At 41.0% G+C, this 13609-nt stretch overlaps 1 protein-coding gene across 8 annotated transcripts in view; it reads right to left on the bottom strand.

Annotated features, from left to right (window-relative positions):
- The window catches only part of KIAA1217 (KIAA1217 ortholog), an 807714-nt gene that overhangs the window by 95447 nt on the left and 698658 nt on the right, over positions 1-13609 (bottom strand). For 6 of the 8 annotated variants that reach the window (XM_064368600.1, XM_012450132.3, XM_064368599.1 and 3 more), the window contains one exon: positions 12284-12377. In XM_064368600.1, the coding sequence (XP_064224670.1) occupies positions 12284-12377 (94 nt within the window). Of the gene's footprint in view, positions 1-1746; positions 2098-12283; positions 12378-13609 lie in introns of those variants that run through there. The other 2 variants (XM_012450131.2, XM_021665681.2) reach the window with 1 other exon arrangement.

The raw sequence follows: 13609 nt of genomic DNA on the forward strand, positions 1-13609 counted from the left end.
AGCTGGAAGCCTTGATCCTGAAGCCTGTGTTGCGAGCAGCTGCATCCCCTGTTGATGCTGTTAGCAGTAATTACTTTGCATCACAAATCACCAGGATATTTTTGCTGCTGTGTTGATGTCTCAGTCTTCAGGAGGAGGTGGGAAGAGCAATGTTGAAGGTGAAGTTCAGGCTCAACCCTCCACCTTCAGCCTTAACATTCTTCCCATCCCCCTCCTGAGAGCCCTGCCGCAGCCTGAAGGGACAGTGGGCAGGCAGTTAGCTGGTCTCCATTCAAAGACACTTTCTGGCTTCCAAATCAGCTCCCTGCTCTGTCCTATGGAAACATTTTTTAATGACCACACAGCCCATGTAGCAAAGAAAAAAGCAGGAAAGGTCTGTGTAGTAAAGAGGAAAGAGTCATTTATCCAAAGTGCTTTTCTCCATCTCTACACTATCTGATGTTCACTGTTTTCATTTCACTCTGAGTAAGTTGTAACCAGGTCCCTGGATAAACAACCAGTGTGATACTAGGTTTTGGATGCTACAGATCTAAAATAAAAGAAAATTCCAGAAAAGTACAAAATAGTTTATCCTGAAGCCACATAAACATGACTTATTTATTATTATTTTCAAGATAAGTCATCTATATTTGATTCAGACCTGAAGCTCTCAGCTACTAGGGAGGCTCTGCTGTCCAGGACTTAAAAAGGAAGACAATCAGCCTGGATTTAAATCCCAGCTCTGCTACTTACTAGTGTGTGATCTTGCTCTCTGAGCCTTGGGTTTCCAATCTTAAAATGGGCATAATAGTACCTATTCCATAGGGTTATTATGATGATTAAATACAATAATAGATATTATGTAAACCACATTGGATAACTTCTCATGTATATTAACTCATCTATAAACTGGGATAAAGATATCCACAGAAATATGAATAAGCACATTCATGAACACATGTACTTTTGAAAGGAAACAGACTGATTTAAAAGAACATTGCTCTTATTAACGTCCTTTAAAAGAAATCAATGCAAAATATTGTGACTGAACTATTGCAAGAGTTGACAGAATAATTATCTCAAGTAAACATGATTTCTATCACAGACTTTTTCAGGCCATCATTAAACCTGATATAACAGGCTTGTTATATCAAGTTTGTTATTTAAAAACTGTAGAAGTTTTTAATGTGATTCATACAGATTAAATTGCTATTTCTTTAAAATTTTTTCAAGACCAGGATAAAAGCTATTTTTATTTAAAAATTTAAAGTGATTTTCAAAAGATAAAAACAGCAAATAATTTTTCCCTGGAATGTTAAAGGACACATATGATTTCCCCTCCTCATCTGTACCATGCCTTCAAATTATCGACTTTGCCTCAGAAACTGAATGCAAGTCAACATCTTCGTGAAAACACTGAAAACTGTCACAGAGCACATAAATCAACAAGACCTGTAAAAGCAAACTATGTTGGCACTTTAAATCCTTTTCCAAATTATAAGGTTAACCAGAAACTAGACCACAAGATTTATAGATTGAAGACAGCTCAGTTTAATTGAAGTGGATTTTAACAAAACAGAATGATGTCAATGACAAATAGAGGTTTTCTTCTAAGCAGTGTGCAAGAAGTTAAAATAAAACCTAAAATTGCATTTCTCTATTGCATTGAACTTGAATACAGAAGACAAGTTAATGAAAGATAAATGTGCCAGAGCATGACAAAAATACTCTAAAGAAAATGTCTTATCATAAAGGCACAGTTCTTACCTTACATTGTTGGTGAGCTTTTCTTTTCTAGAAGAAACTTTCTAGACTTGCAGAGACCTCGGAACCACCCCTCTCTCCAATGCTTTCAGCCTTGCCTGTCTTCATGGTGACTAAATGCAAGGCTTGGGTTTTTTACAGAAGGAAGCTTTTAGTCAAAATATGTGGTTTAAAGGAGCAGTATCCACTCTTGTTAAAACTATTTCACGGACATTCAGAGGTTTTGTTTCTACTCTATGAAAGTTAATTCTGAGTAGGAAGGCATTTTTCCTGTCCCGGAAATCAGCATAACTAAAACCAATGCTGAGCTAACGAGAAATGTTTCTTCCATGTGTTCTGTCTGGCAGAAACTGCAAGCCATATCAAGGAAACACGTGATGTTTATAAATACAATATGGCTCATGTTGTCATAACCTCTCAATGACAAAAAATAAAAAAAATAGTATAAGGAAAAGTAAGCAGCCATGCAGCAGGAAAGATGAGATTTGTATCACTTGGAAGCTGCATATCAGATGTGCATATATTACCTTTCCTTGCTTCTTAAAAAATAAGACTTTATAACTGGAAGCAGAGAAGGAACAAGAAAATATCTACCATGTTCTGGATAGCCACTGTATTCAAATGTGCTTGCCTAGCTAATCATTTCCATAAGAGTCCTTCCTTATCATCATAACAGACATCTTTTTGCCTTCCAGAAAAGCACAATATAAAAAATATATCATTAGGTATATCACTCATAAATGAGTTTCATAGTGTTAACTCCAGTGAATTATAGAACACAGGCAAGGATATCACCTAACCTGAACTAATGTGAAAAGTTTTAGATGTCTATATCATTATTGATGATTGAGTTAATTGATTATTGTCTGTATCATTACTGCTTTTTGCCAACGTATCTCTTGCATGAGAACGTAGACGAGATGAAGGATCTGACTCACAATGTCTGAGTGAGTGACTCAGTAAACACTTACAGTAATGAAGTTAACTGTTCTAAAATCATCACCCTCACATTATAAGTTTAGAGATATTTGACATACTATCAACTCAATCTAAAAGCAAGGGGTCAGGCACAGTGGCTCATGCCTATAATCCCAACACTTTGGAAGTTCATGGAGAAAGGATCACCGGAGTCTAAGAATTCAAAGCCAGCCTGGGCAACAGAGGAAGACCCTGTCTCTACAAAGAATTTAGAAAATAAGCCAAGTATGGTGGTGTGTGCCTGTAGTTCCAGCTAATCGGGAGCTGAGGCAGAAGGCTAACTTGAGCCAGGGAGGTCGAGGCTGCAGTGAGCTATGATCATGCCACTGCACTCCAGCCTGGGTGACAGAGCAAGACCCTGTCTTCAAAATAAAAAAAAAAAAAGTAAAATAAAAGAAAAGCAAGATTTGTTCTAGTGAATTATAAACACAGCAAAACCAGATCTATCTTATTTAGATTTGTTATCTAGGGATTTAGCTTACTTTCTCCCACAGGTGGATTTAACTCCTGAAAAATCCACTCCCGCCAATACACACACAAAACGTTAGATAAGTGCATGTTTCTGATGAACACGCACTTTTAATCTGACAAAGCAGATTTTTTTCTTTATTGTCATTCTTAAACTTCAGGGTTATTAACTTCTATTTAATTATACTGACGGACTGAGGCAAGGCAGACATTCTTTTTTTTTGTTTTGAGACAGAGTCTTACTCTGTCACCAGGCTGGAGTGCAGTGGCATGATCTCGGCTCACTGCAACCTCCTCCTCCCAGGTTCAAGTGATTGTCTTGCCTCACCCTCCCATGTTGTTGGGACTACAGGCGTGCACCACCACACCCAGTTAATTTTTGCATTTTTAGTAGAGACAGGGTTTTACCATATTGGTCAGGATGGTCTTGATCTCTTGACCTCATGATCCACCTGCCTCAGCCTCTGAGAGTGCTGGGATTACAGGCATGAGCAAGGCAAACATTTTCATTTCTCATTTGGGTCAGTGGCCAATACTGGGATAAATCAGGTAATGTGCTATAAACCTCAAACGTGTACATTTACAAATCATTATATTGATCTTAGTAGATAAGGCACTAACTGAAAGTTTGTGATAGAAAAGGGCTGAAGTAAGTATCATTTTCTATCTAGGTATTTAATGAGAAACTACTCAGGGCAGGGCATTGTCCGTGAGAGCCACAGGGAGCATAAAGATGAATGAAATGGAGACCCTGCCCCGGAGAAGCTTAGCGCTGAAAAAGACACTTAAGACGTGTGCATCAATAACTCAACGCAGGCAGGAAAAGGGGAGTGCACAAAGAGAGCAGGGCAGGGTGGTGATGTTCTATGGAAGTTTCGAGAAGGGACAGTGAGTGGCGAGGTTTAGAAAGAGAAGAGTGAGAGAGGCTTGATGAAAAGAGTAGTTTCTGGGTTAGGTCTTCAGGAATGTGTGGCTCCTGGACATGTGGAGATGACTCATGGACACGCTGATGAAGACAGTGGCGGGAAAGTATGGGAGTGACCACAGGCGTGATTACAAAGGCCAACACTAGAGTTGGTCTGCCTGGCTCTAAATTCAACTCCACTTCTCTTTAGCTGGGTGGCTTTGAGCAAGTTCACTGACCTCTCTAAGCCTCAGCTTCCAGCTCTGAAACAGGAGGACAGTAAGAATCCCTCTCCCAGTGTATAGCTGTGAAAATCAAATGAAGTAAATACAAGCAAACTGCTCAGTATGGTGAAGGTCCATCAGAAGTGTTATTATTGTAACCACTGTCATTGCATGAGGGAAAGGGATATTACCGCTGGGTCAAGAACTCTAACTAGATAAAGAAAGTCAGCTAAGAGTGTTTTCTGAAACTTCCATTTTTGTGGGATCCTTTTGTTTCAATGGGATGACTTGATACTCCCTGAATCCCAAACCTTCTTCTCAACCAGAACACTGCCCGGTGGAAAAAAGGGATCTGAGTTCAGTGGCCACTGCAGATACAGGTACCAAACAGGCAATTCACTCCTTTTTCTTTTCTTTCTTTTTAATGGGTATCTTTTCAGTGTGCTCAGAAGAGGAGAGAATGAAGCAAAATTAAATATAAAAAGATACCATGAAATAGATACGTAATGAAATTAAGAAATGAAACAAACGTTAATAAAGGATATTTTATGTGTTCTAAAGTCTTAGTAGGAACATCATTTCAAAACTTGCAAAACTTAAATGGAAATCTCAGGGAAGGGAGGCTGTGAGCTGTGTATAAAGAAGCAGAAAGAAGTAAGTTCAAATCCAGTGTCTGACATTGATCAGATGTGTGAGCTTGGGAAAGACCTCTTTGGCTTCAGTTTTATCACCTGTGAAAATGAAGCCAGCATACCCCCTTTGCAGAGTTACCGACTAATTTAAATAATATGTAAAGTACTTAACACATTGCCTACTCTGCAGACACAAAAAGGTTTGCTATCTTCTATCTAGAACAACCATGGTAGAGAATGAATACTATTTATATCCTGATAGATTGCACAAAGAAATTAATAGAGTTCCCATACATTTTTACGGTTTTACAGAAAAAAGAAGTCAAAGTGGAATGTGTAACAAAAGGAAGATGAAAGTAGGAAAATTAAAAAGAGAGTCCAGGAATGAAGCCAACACACAAAACACACGCCACAAATGCCTGCACTCTTGCTGTGGGTGGGCCACAAATTTAATTCTAAGCTTTAGAGTAGCAACACAAAGAGGGAAAATGATCACTTACAAGATTCAAAGTGTCCATATGATAAAAATAAACCAGGAGAAGCACAACTATTTCTGGTGAGGAGAACAGAGAGATATTTTTACAGTGGGTCCTCATTAATGATAGAAAATGAGTAACACAGCGTTTGTAGGACCATCGGTAGGGGATTCAGTAAATCCTGTTTAACAAGGGTTTACTCTGCACTCACCAAGGGTTAAGATGCCATGACTGGCTTTAGGAGGGATGTGAAGATGACTGAGCATATAATATGGCTTTTGCCTCTGAATAATGTACAGTCTTTTGTATGAGATGGACACATAGATAAATGATTATAACACAAAACGAATATGCCACATGCCCTTAAAAGGGAAAGATGAATTCTGACACAGCATTAGCGAAAGGTTTCCTGGAGTAGGTAGTCTTTTATTTGGGATCTAAAAGCAAGTTTTTATTATTTTGTAAAAGATTTTATTATGGGCCAAGCACAGTGGCTCCTATGTGTAACCCTAGCACTTTAGAGGGCTAGGGTGGGCAGATCACCTGAGGTCAGGAGTTTGAGACCAGCCTGGCCAACATGGCAAAACCCCATCTCTACTAAAAAATGCAAAAATCAGCCAGGAGTGGTGGTGCGCTCCTGTAATCCCAGCTACTTGGGAGGCTGAGGAAGAAGAATTGCTTGAAACTGGGAGGCATAGGTTGCAGTGAGCTGAGTTCGTGCCACTGCACTCCAGCCTGGGCAACAGAGTGAGACTCTGTCTCAAAAATATAAAAGAAAGAAAAGAAACATTTTATTATAGAAATTTTAAAACACAAAAAAGTAGAGAAAACAATAAAAGGCACCTCCATCAGGCAGCTGACGTTTTTCAACATTTTACCTATTTTGTTTCTTGGTTTGCTGCAGTATTTTAAAGCAAGATCCATTTGCCATGTCATTTAACCTGTAAATACTTTGGTATGTTCCATCTTTTAAAACATATCCACCAACCTATTATTATGCCAGCTATCCCTTAATATCTCCTGATTCGTAACATGTGTTCAAATTTCCCAAATAGTTTTAAAGATATCTTTTACAGTTGCTTTGTTCTATCCAAAATTGGAACACGGTGCACAGGCCACATTCTGTTATTATAGTACAGTAGGCCCCGAGAAACCTAACCACACTCCCTCCCACACTTTCTCATGCCAGCAATTTGCTGAAGAAATTGGACAATTGTCCTGGAATATGTTAGATGGGTAGAAATTTTGAAAGGCAGGTATGGGGCCGGGCGCTGTGGCTCACGCCTGTAATCCCAGCACTTTGGGAGGCTGAGGCAGGTGGATCACAAGGTCAGGAGATCAAGACCATCCTGGTAAACACGGTGAAACCCTGTCTCTACCAAAAGTACAAAAAAAATTAGCTGGGCATGGTGGCATGCGCCTGTAGTCCCAGCTACTCAGGAGGCTGAGGCAGGAGAATTGCATGAACCTGGGAGGCGGAGGTTGCAGTGAGCTGAGCTTGCGCCACTGCACTCCAGCATGGGCAACAGAGTGAGAGTCTGTCTGAAAACAAAAAAAAGGCAGATACTTAGAGAAGGAGAATGAATTTGAGACACTTGGAAAAAGAGAACGGGAGAATGAGCTGTGGGAAGTAAGAACTGTTAGGTGGCTCAGTAGAGAAATAATGAAGGCTTTAATTTCAGCAGCCATGGTGTCTTGGCTTAAATCTCAGCTCTGCTACTCTCTGGCTGTGTGACTTTGGGAAAACTCTTAACATAAGGAGCTGTTGCATCATCTGTAAATAGGGGGGCTTATACCAAGACCTGCCTCAAAATTTTATCTTGAGGATTAAATAAATAATTAAAATTACTGGCTGGGTGTGTTGGCCCACGCCTTTAACCCCAGCATTTTGGGAGGCTCAGACAGGTGGATCACTTGAGGTCAGGAGTTCAAGACCAGCCTGGCCAACATGGTGAAACTTCATTTCTACTAAAAAATACAAAAATTAGCCAGGTGTAGTGCACATGCCTGTAATCCTAGCTACTCAGGAGGCTGAGGTGGGAGAATGGCTTGAATCCAGGAGGCAGAGGTTACAATGAGCTGAGATTGTGCCACTGCACTCCAGGCTGGGTGACAGAGTGAGACTCCCTCTCAAAAAAAAAAAAAAAAACTCCCACAAAAGTGCTTAATAAGTGCTCAAATAAGTTAGCTATTGTAAGAATATTGGTACAGGCAGTGGCAGGAAGGTCATCTGTAAGAGGCCTTGCAGAGTGGAGTGATGAGCTCTGGTGACCAGCTGGATGCATGGAAAAACAAGGGTCAGGCAGGAGAAGAATCACTGATAATTCAGTGTTACATCCCTCCTCCCACATTCTCCAAAATATGCATGGCACACACACACATGCACGCACGCTTGTGCACACACACACACATCCCATCATAGCCCCTCCATTCTTCAAAAGGTAATCAAGAAAGATAAATAAAGTGGAAAAAAGATTAGGAATTCTTTCTTCAACAGAGTGCATTGGAAACTGTGGAAATAATCTCCATGTGAAGACACTTAGAAGTTGAACAGTTGGGTTTTGAATTCTAGAGATGGCAGAGCTCAGGATACGGTTTCAGTGGTCATCTACATTGATGTAATAGTCAAACAAGTGTTAAGATAAGAATCACAAGTGCAAAGGTTCAGATAAAAAAGAGCATATTTAACAAAACAAAACAAATAAAACCAAAACTAGAGAAGCCTGCTTGAACACAGGCAAGAGGAAGAAGAGCTAGGGAATGAAGGAGGCTGAGGTGCCTGTGAACGCAGACAAGGAATTTAGACACAGCAGTGCCATGGAGACCAATGATTTCTAAGGACACTGTTCATTGGTGTCGAACACAAAGCTCAATAGAAGAGGACTGGGAGGCAGCAATTACTTTGGGTATTAGGGAATAATTTAAGAGGCAGGGCCAATCTGGCAATTTTCCATATACAAGTAAAAATCAGACAGGCAAGAGAAATTAAAGGAAGCAGAGGAGAGGGAGAGTGTTAAACGATCAGAGCCGAGCATCTTGGAAAGCTGTCTTACAGCACAGAAGAAGGTGGAGAAGCCCCCACGCTGTGAAAAAGCCACCAGTTTTGGTGAATAGCAAGTCACCCTCAAAGCAGGACAATTGTCCAATTCCTTCAACGAACTGCTGGTATGGAAAAAAGTGTACTTTTTGAGAGTCATGAAATGGAATGGTTCCATCTTCGAGTTGTACATTTGTGAATTTGAAACGCTGTGAGTACATATATAAATTTTGCAAAAGGGCCTGTTCCATATGGTGAGCTCAGTCCCTTGGGAACTGAATTATCAAAGCTCCTATGTGATGTAAGGAAACAAAAGCCATGCAATTAAATTAGATCAGGGTGGTGGGTAGAGAAACAGGAGCCAGGTGTGCTGAGTTCCACCCGAGAACCACGGGTCTCCTTAGAGCAGCCTCAAAAATGCTCAGCTAGATGCTAGATGAAAATCTAGATACACATTTTCCCCACCACGCGTTCATTCCATGCACACCTTGAGGCCTAGTCTAGCACACTTTCTAAGTGACACATTTCCAATCATAAAGCCACTCTGGGAAGACTGATTGTTTTAGATGGAGAGTTTTACCTTGTCTTTTCTTTCAAAGGCAAGCTATCACATTCATTGCTTAAGAAAAGTCTCAGAAGCCCCTGAGAAGTTCCAGTGTGACTGCTGCTGCCCCTCTGTTCGTTCCAACTGATGTTTTTCATGACATGCATGTTTACTGGTCATAAGCAGGCAGCTGGGAGGTCTGTCCCAGGCTGTCTCCAGAGGCTGGGGAGTGAGGTCTAATGACATCAGGGGCAGGACTGCAGTGACTGACTCATGTGAGTAGTTAGCATCGAATTCCTTCATGGCCACGCTCACATTGCAAACATATGGGAGGATGGAGCTTCCTAACCCCACCGTGCAGTGTGGTTTAGTCTACAACAATTGATCCTTGCTCTGTTCTCTATTTCTGCTCTCCACCATCAGCAGCAGGTTGTGCAGCTGGGCTCCAGAGGCAGGGCTCAGCAAAGCTTCCTGCCCTTTCATGGCAATGCAACCACATTCATCAAGAAAGGAAAAAGAATTCCAACCTGCAGAGCCAAAAGGTGAGGCAGCTGAATTCCATGCCTTTTAGTGTCTGCAATCTGTGAATAGGAACCAAGCTGCAAGCTGCAGGCATGATCACACCTAGCTGGGTTTGAAACCGCTTCCCATTTCTCATTTCTAAGTAATCGGGATTGAAACATAAAAGCTTTTCTGTTGGTTAAACGGTGAACCTTTATTGTCCCTTCATTTGGGGACAATGGTTGAGTTTCTGACACACACAAAATGAGTGTTTAAAGTAGTCTCTGGGTAACCCAGAAAAAATGATCAGCAGGGTTTCATCTTCAAGTAAAAACAGAACCAGTCTGCAGAAACCCGTAACACGTGTTCTGCATTCTGATCAGCTTTGCTCATATGGTCAATATTTGATTCTCTCAGTCCTCACTGCTGGTCCTTATGTAGGTACCAGACTGCTGGAGGGTTAAAATAGGGGTCCTTCCAGCCACAAACAAGATTCTCAGAGGCGATTCTGGGGAAGCTGTGTGGAAATGGCTCTATGTCACAGGAACAGAACTCTCAGCACCACGGAACTCCAGTGTGAAGGCTAGACATAGCAAAAACAGATATTCAAGGAGCAAAGACATTGATGAATGTCTCCGCAAAAGAGAATAAGAAAGTAATAAAAGGCAAATGGTGCTGTAATATTTAGTCCATGCTTCACGATTGGCATGACTCAATCTGTCTCCATGTGGCTCTGATTTACATATAAAGTGTAACCAGCGAAATAAACCTTAAAATCCTAGAATTTCTGAAGTAGCGACACAGCTTTCAATTCAAGTCACACATCATTTCTGACATAAAAATAACAGCAGTTGAGTACGTGAGAGGCCTTTTCCTCCAGAAGTGTAGGCTCTGATCCCACAATGTCATCACTCATATTCCAGTCCAGAATGACACAGACCTTCTCCCAGCACTTCCGGCTAGATCTCCTGGCCTCTTTTATGGTTCTAAATTTACCCCATATAGAAAGCAGAATGGTGGTCCCCTAAGGATATCTGCATCCTAGCCCCCCAAACCTACATCAAGTTACATGGAAAAGGGAGAGTAAAGGTTGCTGACCAGCTGAACTTGAAAGAGAAAGATTTTTTCTGGAGTATCAGGTAGGCTCAAAGTCCTTAAAGTGTCTTTAAAAGTTGGCTGGGTGTGGTGGCCCACGGCTGTAATCCCAGCATTTTGGGAGGCCGAGGCAGGCAGATCATGAGGTCAAGAAATTGAGACCATCTTGGCCAACATGGTGAAATCCCGTCTTTACTAAAAATTCAAAAGTTAGCTAGGTGTGGTGGTGCGCATGTCTAGTCCCAGCTATTTGGGAGGCTGAGGCAAGAGAATCCTTGAACCCAGGAAGCGGAGGTTGCAGTGAGTCGAGATTGCGCCACTGCACTCCAGCCTGGAGACAGAGTGAGACTCTGTCTCAAAACAAACAAACCGAAAACCAGTGGATGCGGGAGGGTTAGAGATGTGACCACGGAAACAGGGTCAGAGGGAAGCTATCTTGCTGGGTTTGAGGATGGAAGAAGAGGACAGCAAACCAAGAAATGTCAGTGGCCTCTAGAAGCTGGGGAAAAAAAGAAGATTCTCTCTAGGGCCTCCAGAAAAGAATGCACACCTGCTGGTAACCCCTTATGTCAGATCAGTGAGACTTACGTCAGCCCACAGACCCTAGAACTCTAAGAGAGTAAACCTGTGTTGTTTTAAGCCACTGAATTTGTCATAATTTATCACAACAGCAACAGGAAACTAATATGTGCTATCAGGAGCAGAGACAGCCTCACTCAGAAGCAAAACTGCAACTCCAGGACAGAACAGTGCCTGGGTTTCTTTAGCAATAAAAGGTAATCATTTATCTTTTTCTAGTTAAACTTAAGCATCCAGCCAAGTGCTAATCTGTAGAAAAGATGAGAAAAAAATGGCACAGTGTCTTCTAAATGTGTGTGTGTGTGTGTGTGTGTGTGTGTGTGTGTGTGTAGGGGTGTACAGCTGAGAAGCTAATCGTTTTACCTCCCATTTTTGCTACAGAGGAATGTAGCATTATTTTTAGAAACTCAATCCCTTTCTAGTGGACCAGCATTAATGTGATCTTAAATCTGCTTTTTCATTTTCTCCTTTTCCTTCAAAACATCCCTGCACGCTTTGAATGTTCAGATAATCTCCCGAGACAATCTAAATCTAGAGAATTTTAGCTCCCAAATCATGCAGATTTTTGTATTATGCGCTCAACATGGTTCACAGAATATCTGAAAATATTTAAGACAGCACAACAACAGAATTCTTCCAGCGTAGCTCCTGAATTAGAAGGTGAGAAATTGAATGTTAGGACTTGGAAGAGCTAATGTAAGAACATGAATAGATTTTCCATGCAATTGTGCACCTTGTCGTTTGCCTGATTGTATGTTAGGTTGGCTTTAATTGGAAGAAAAAAATTCGAGAGATCGTCTGACCCAGTCAATGTATTATGGACCAGGGACCCTTTTATAGGAAGATTTTCAGAATTTTAAAGTGAGGACATAACTCCATGCTTAAAGATAAATTAGGATGTGTTGAGCCTTATTTTAATCCTTTTGCCCTACATAATCAGGAAATCTTCTCTACCAAGAACAAATAACGATCCCCTAAGTGAGATGAGTGTGCAGCATCCCCCAAAACTTGGTTGTAGAGTATGATTACATCAGGAGTACAAGCAAGAGGAATGATGCATTGACCCACTGAATAAAATTCGAAACAGGACAGAAACACTTACCCTCATGTCTCCGTTCATCGTTTTTGGTGTGTGATTAAACGCATGTGCGGGATCCTTGTTGTACACTTTGAGGAGTGATCTGTCTTGAATGTTCCTGGAATCAAAAACATCAATAACTATGGCAGATGAAAGAAGCTTGACTTTGGCCATTTCCTTAGCCTGCCCTTTGAGATCAGGTAAAAAACATGAACAGACAATCCAAAGGCTATCTACAATACTCCAGTCAAAAGTTATAGGACCATAAAATAGGTAATTATAAATAAGGAAAAGAAGAAGAAAAATGACTTCAGCTTTTCTCTCCTTTTCTCATTCCTCAGGAAAGTGTTATTCCTCCAGTATGGCTCCCCACCCATAAATACTGGGTAGCATGAACTTTCTTTCAAGATTCCAAATATGGAAAGCTAACACTTAAAAAAAACAAAACAGTAAAGTTCCAATATTTACAATACATTAAAAGAGATTTGGTTAATATTTAAATATTTAATTGTTTACTTTTCTCAAACACCTGGTTTGCTTCTTATCTAATGAATGCACATGAAAGAATTTTTTTTTTGCCTTCAAACACTTTCGGCAAGGGAAAGAAAAGGTCTCTTCAGTCCAGAAAAAAAAGAAAAAACAAAACAGTACCACAAAGATCTAAACTAATATATTTACCATGCCTTTTTTCCTTCCACAGTGGATTAGAAAATAGTTTTTCTATATACAAATCGAATTGCTGGATGTGAAGAAATAGCAGCAGATAAATTCTTTTTTCTCTGACCCCAGCTCTTAGAGCCAAAAGATACCATAGCAAAAGACAGGGTCAGAGCCTACCGTGAAATTATTGAAGAGCACATGAATGTCTACGAAGTCCTTCTCTCTCCATGTTCAGCTTTCATTACCAGAAGGGCCACCCAAGGCCCTGTTGGCTCTGCCTACACTGCGATCCCTTCCAACGCCGGCTCGGCTAGCTCAGAGAAATGTGTGCAGGAGGATGAATTCCTCTCCTCCAGGTGCAGCCTCATTTAGTGGGCTGACCCAATCACTGGAATTACTGGCTTGTGTTTTTGTTTTAACTGAAGTGGAGGATTCTTGGACTAGTCTTGTTTCTCTCCTTTAAATACCCGCCAGTAATTGCTTTGAAGCAATGACTAGCCCAAGCTTGCACGGTTGCTCCAGTAGCTTGTTAGAAGTCAGCTTCAGGGGGAGCCAGCAGCCCCTGTTATTAAAGGGGGCTGGGTTAACATGAAGGGGAGACTCACAGAGGTAAGGATGTGGGGATTCGCTAAAACAGCTCACCATTGGGCCAGAGAAAGAAGTCACAGGTGAGGATGTGAAAAAATAGAA

This window comes from Aotus nancymaae, unplaced genomic scaffold (genome assembly GCF_030222135.1).
Source record: "Aotus nancymaae isolate 86718 unplaced genomic scaffold, 86718_ANA_hifiasm-v0.15.2.pri h1tg000077l, whole genome shotgun sequence".
Classification (NCBI taxonomy): domain Eukaryota; kingdom Metazoa; phylum Chordata; class Mammalia; order Primates; family Aotidae; genus Aotus; species Aotus nancymaae.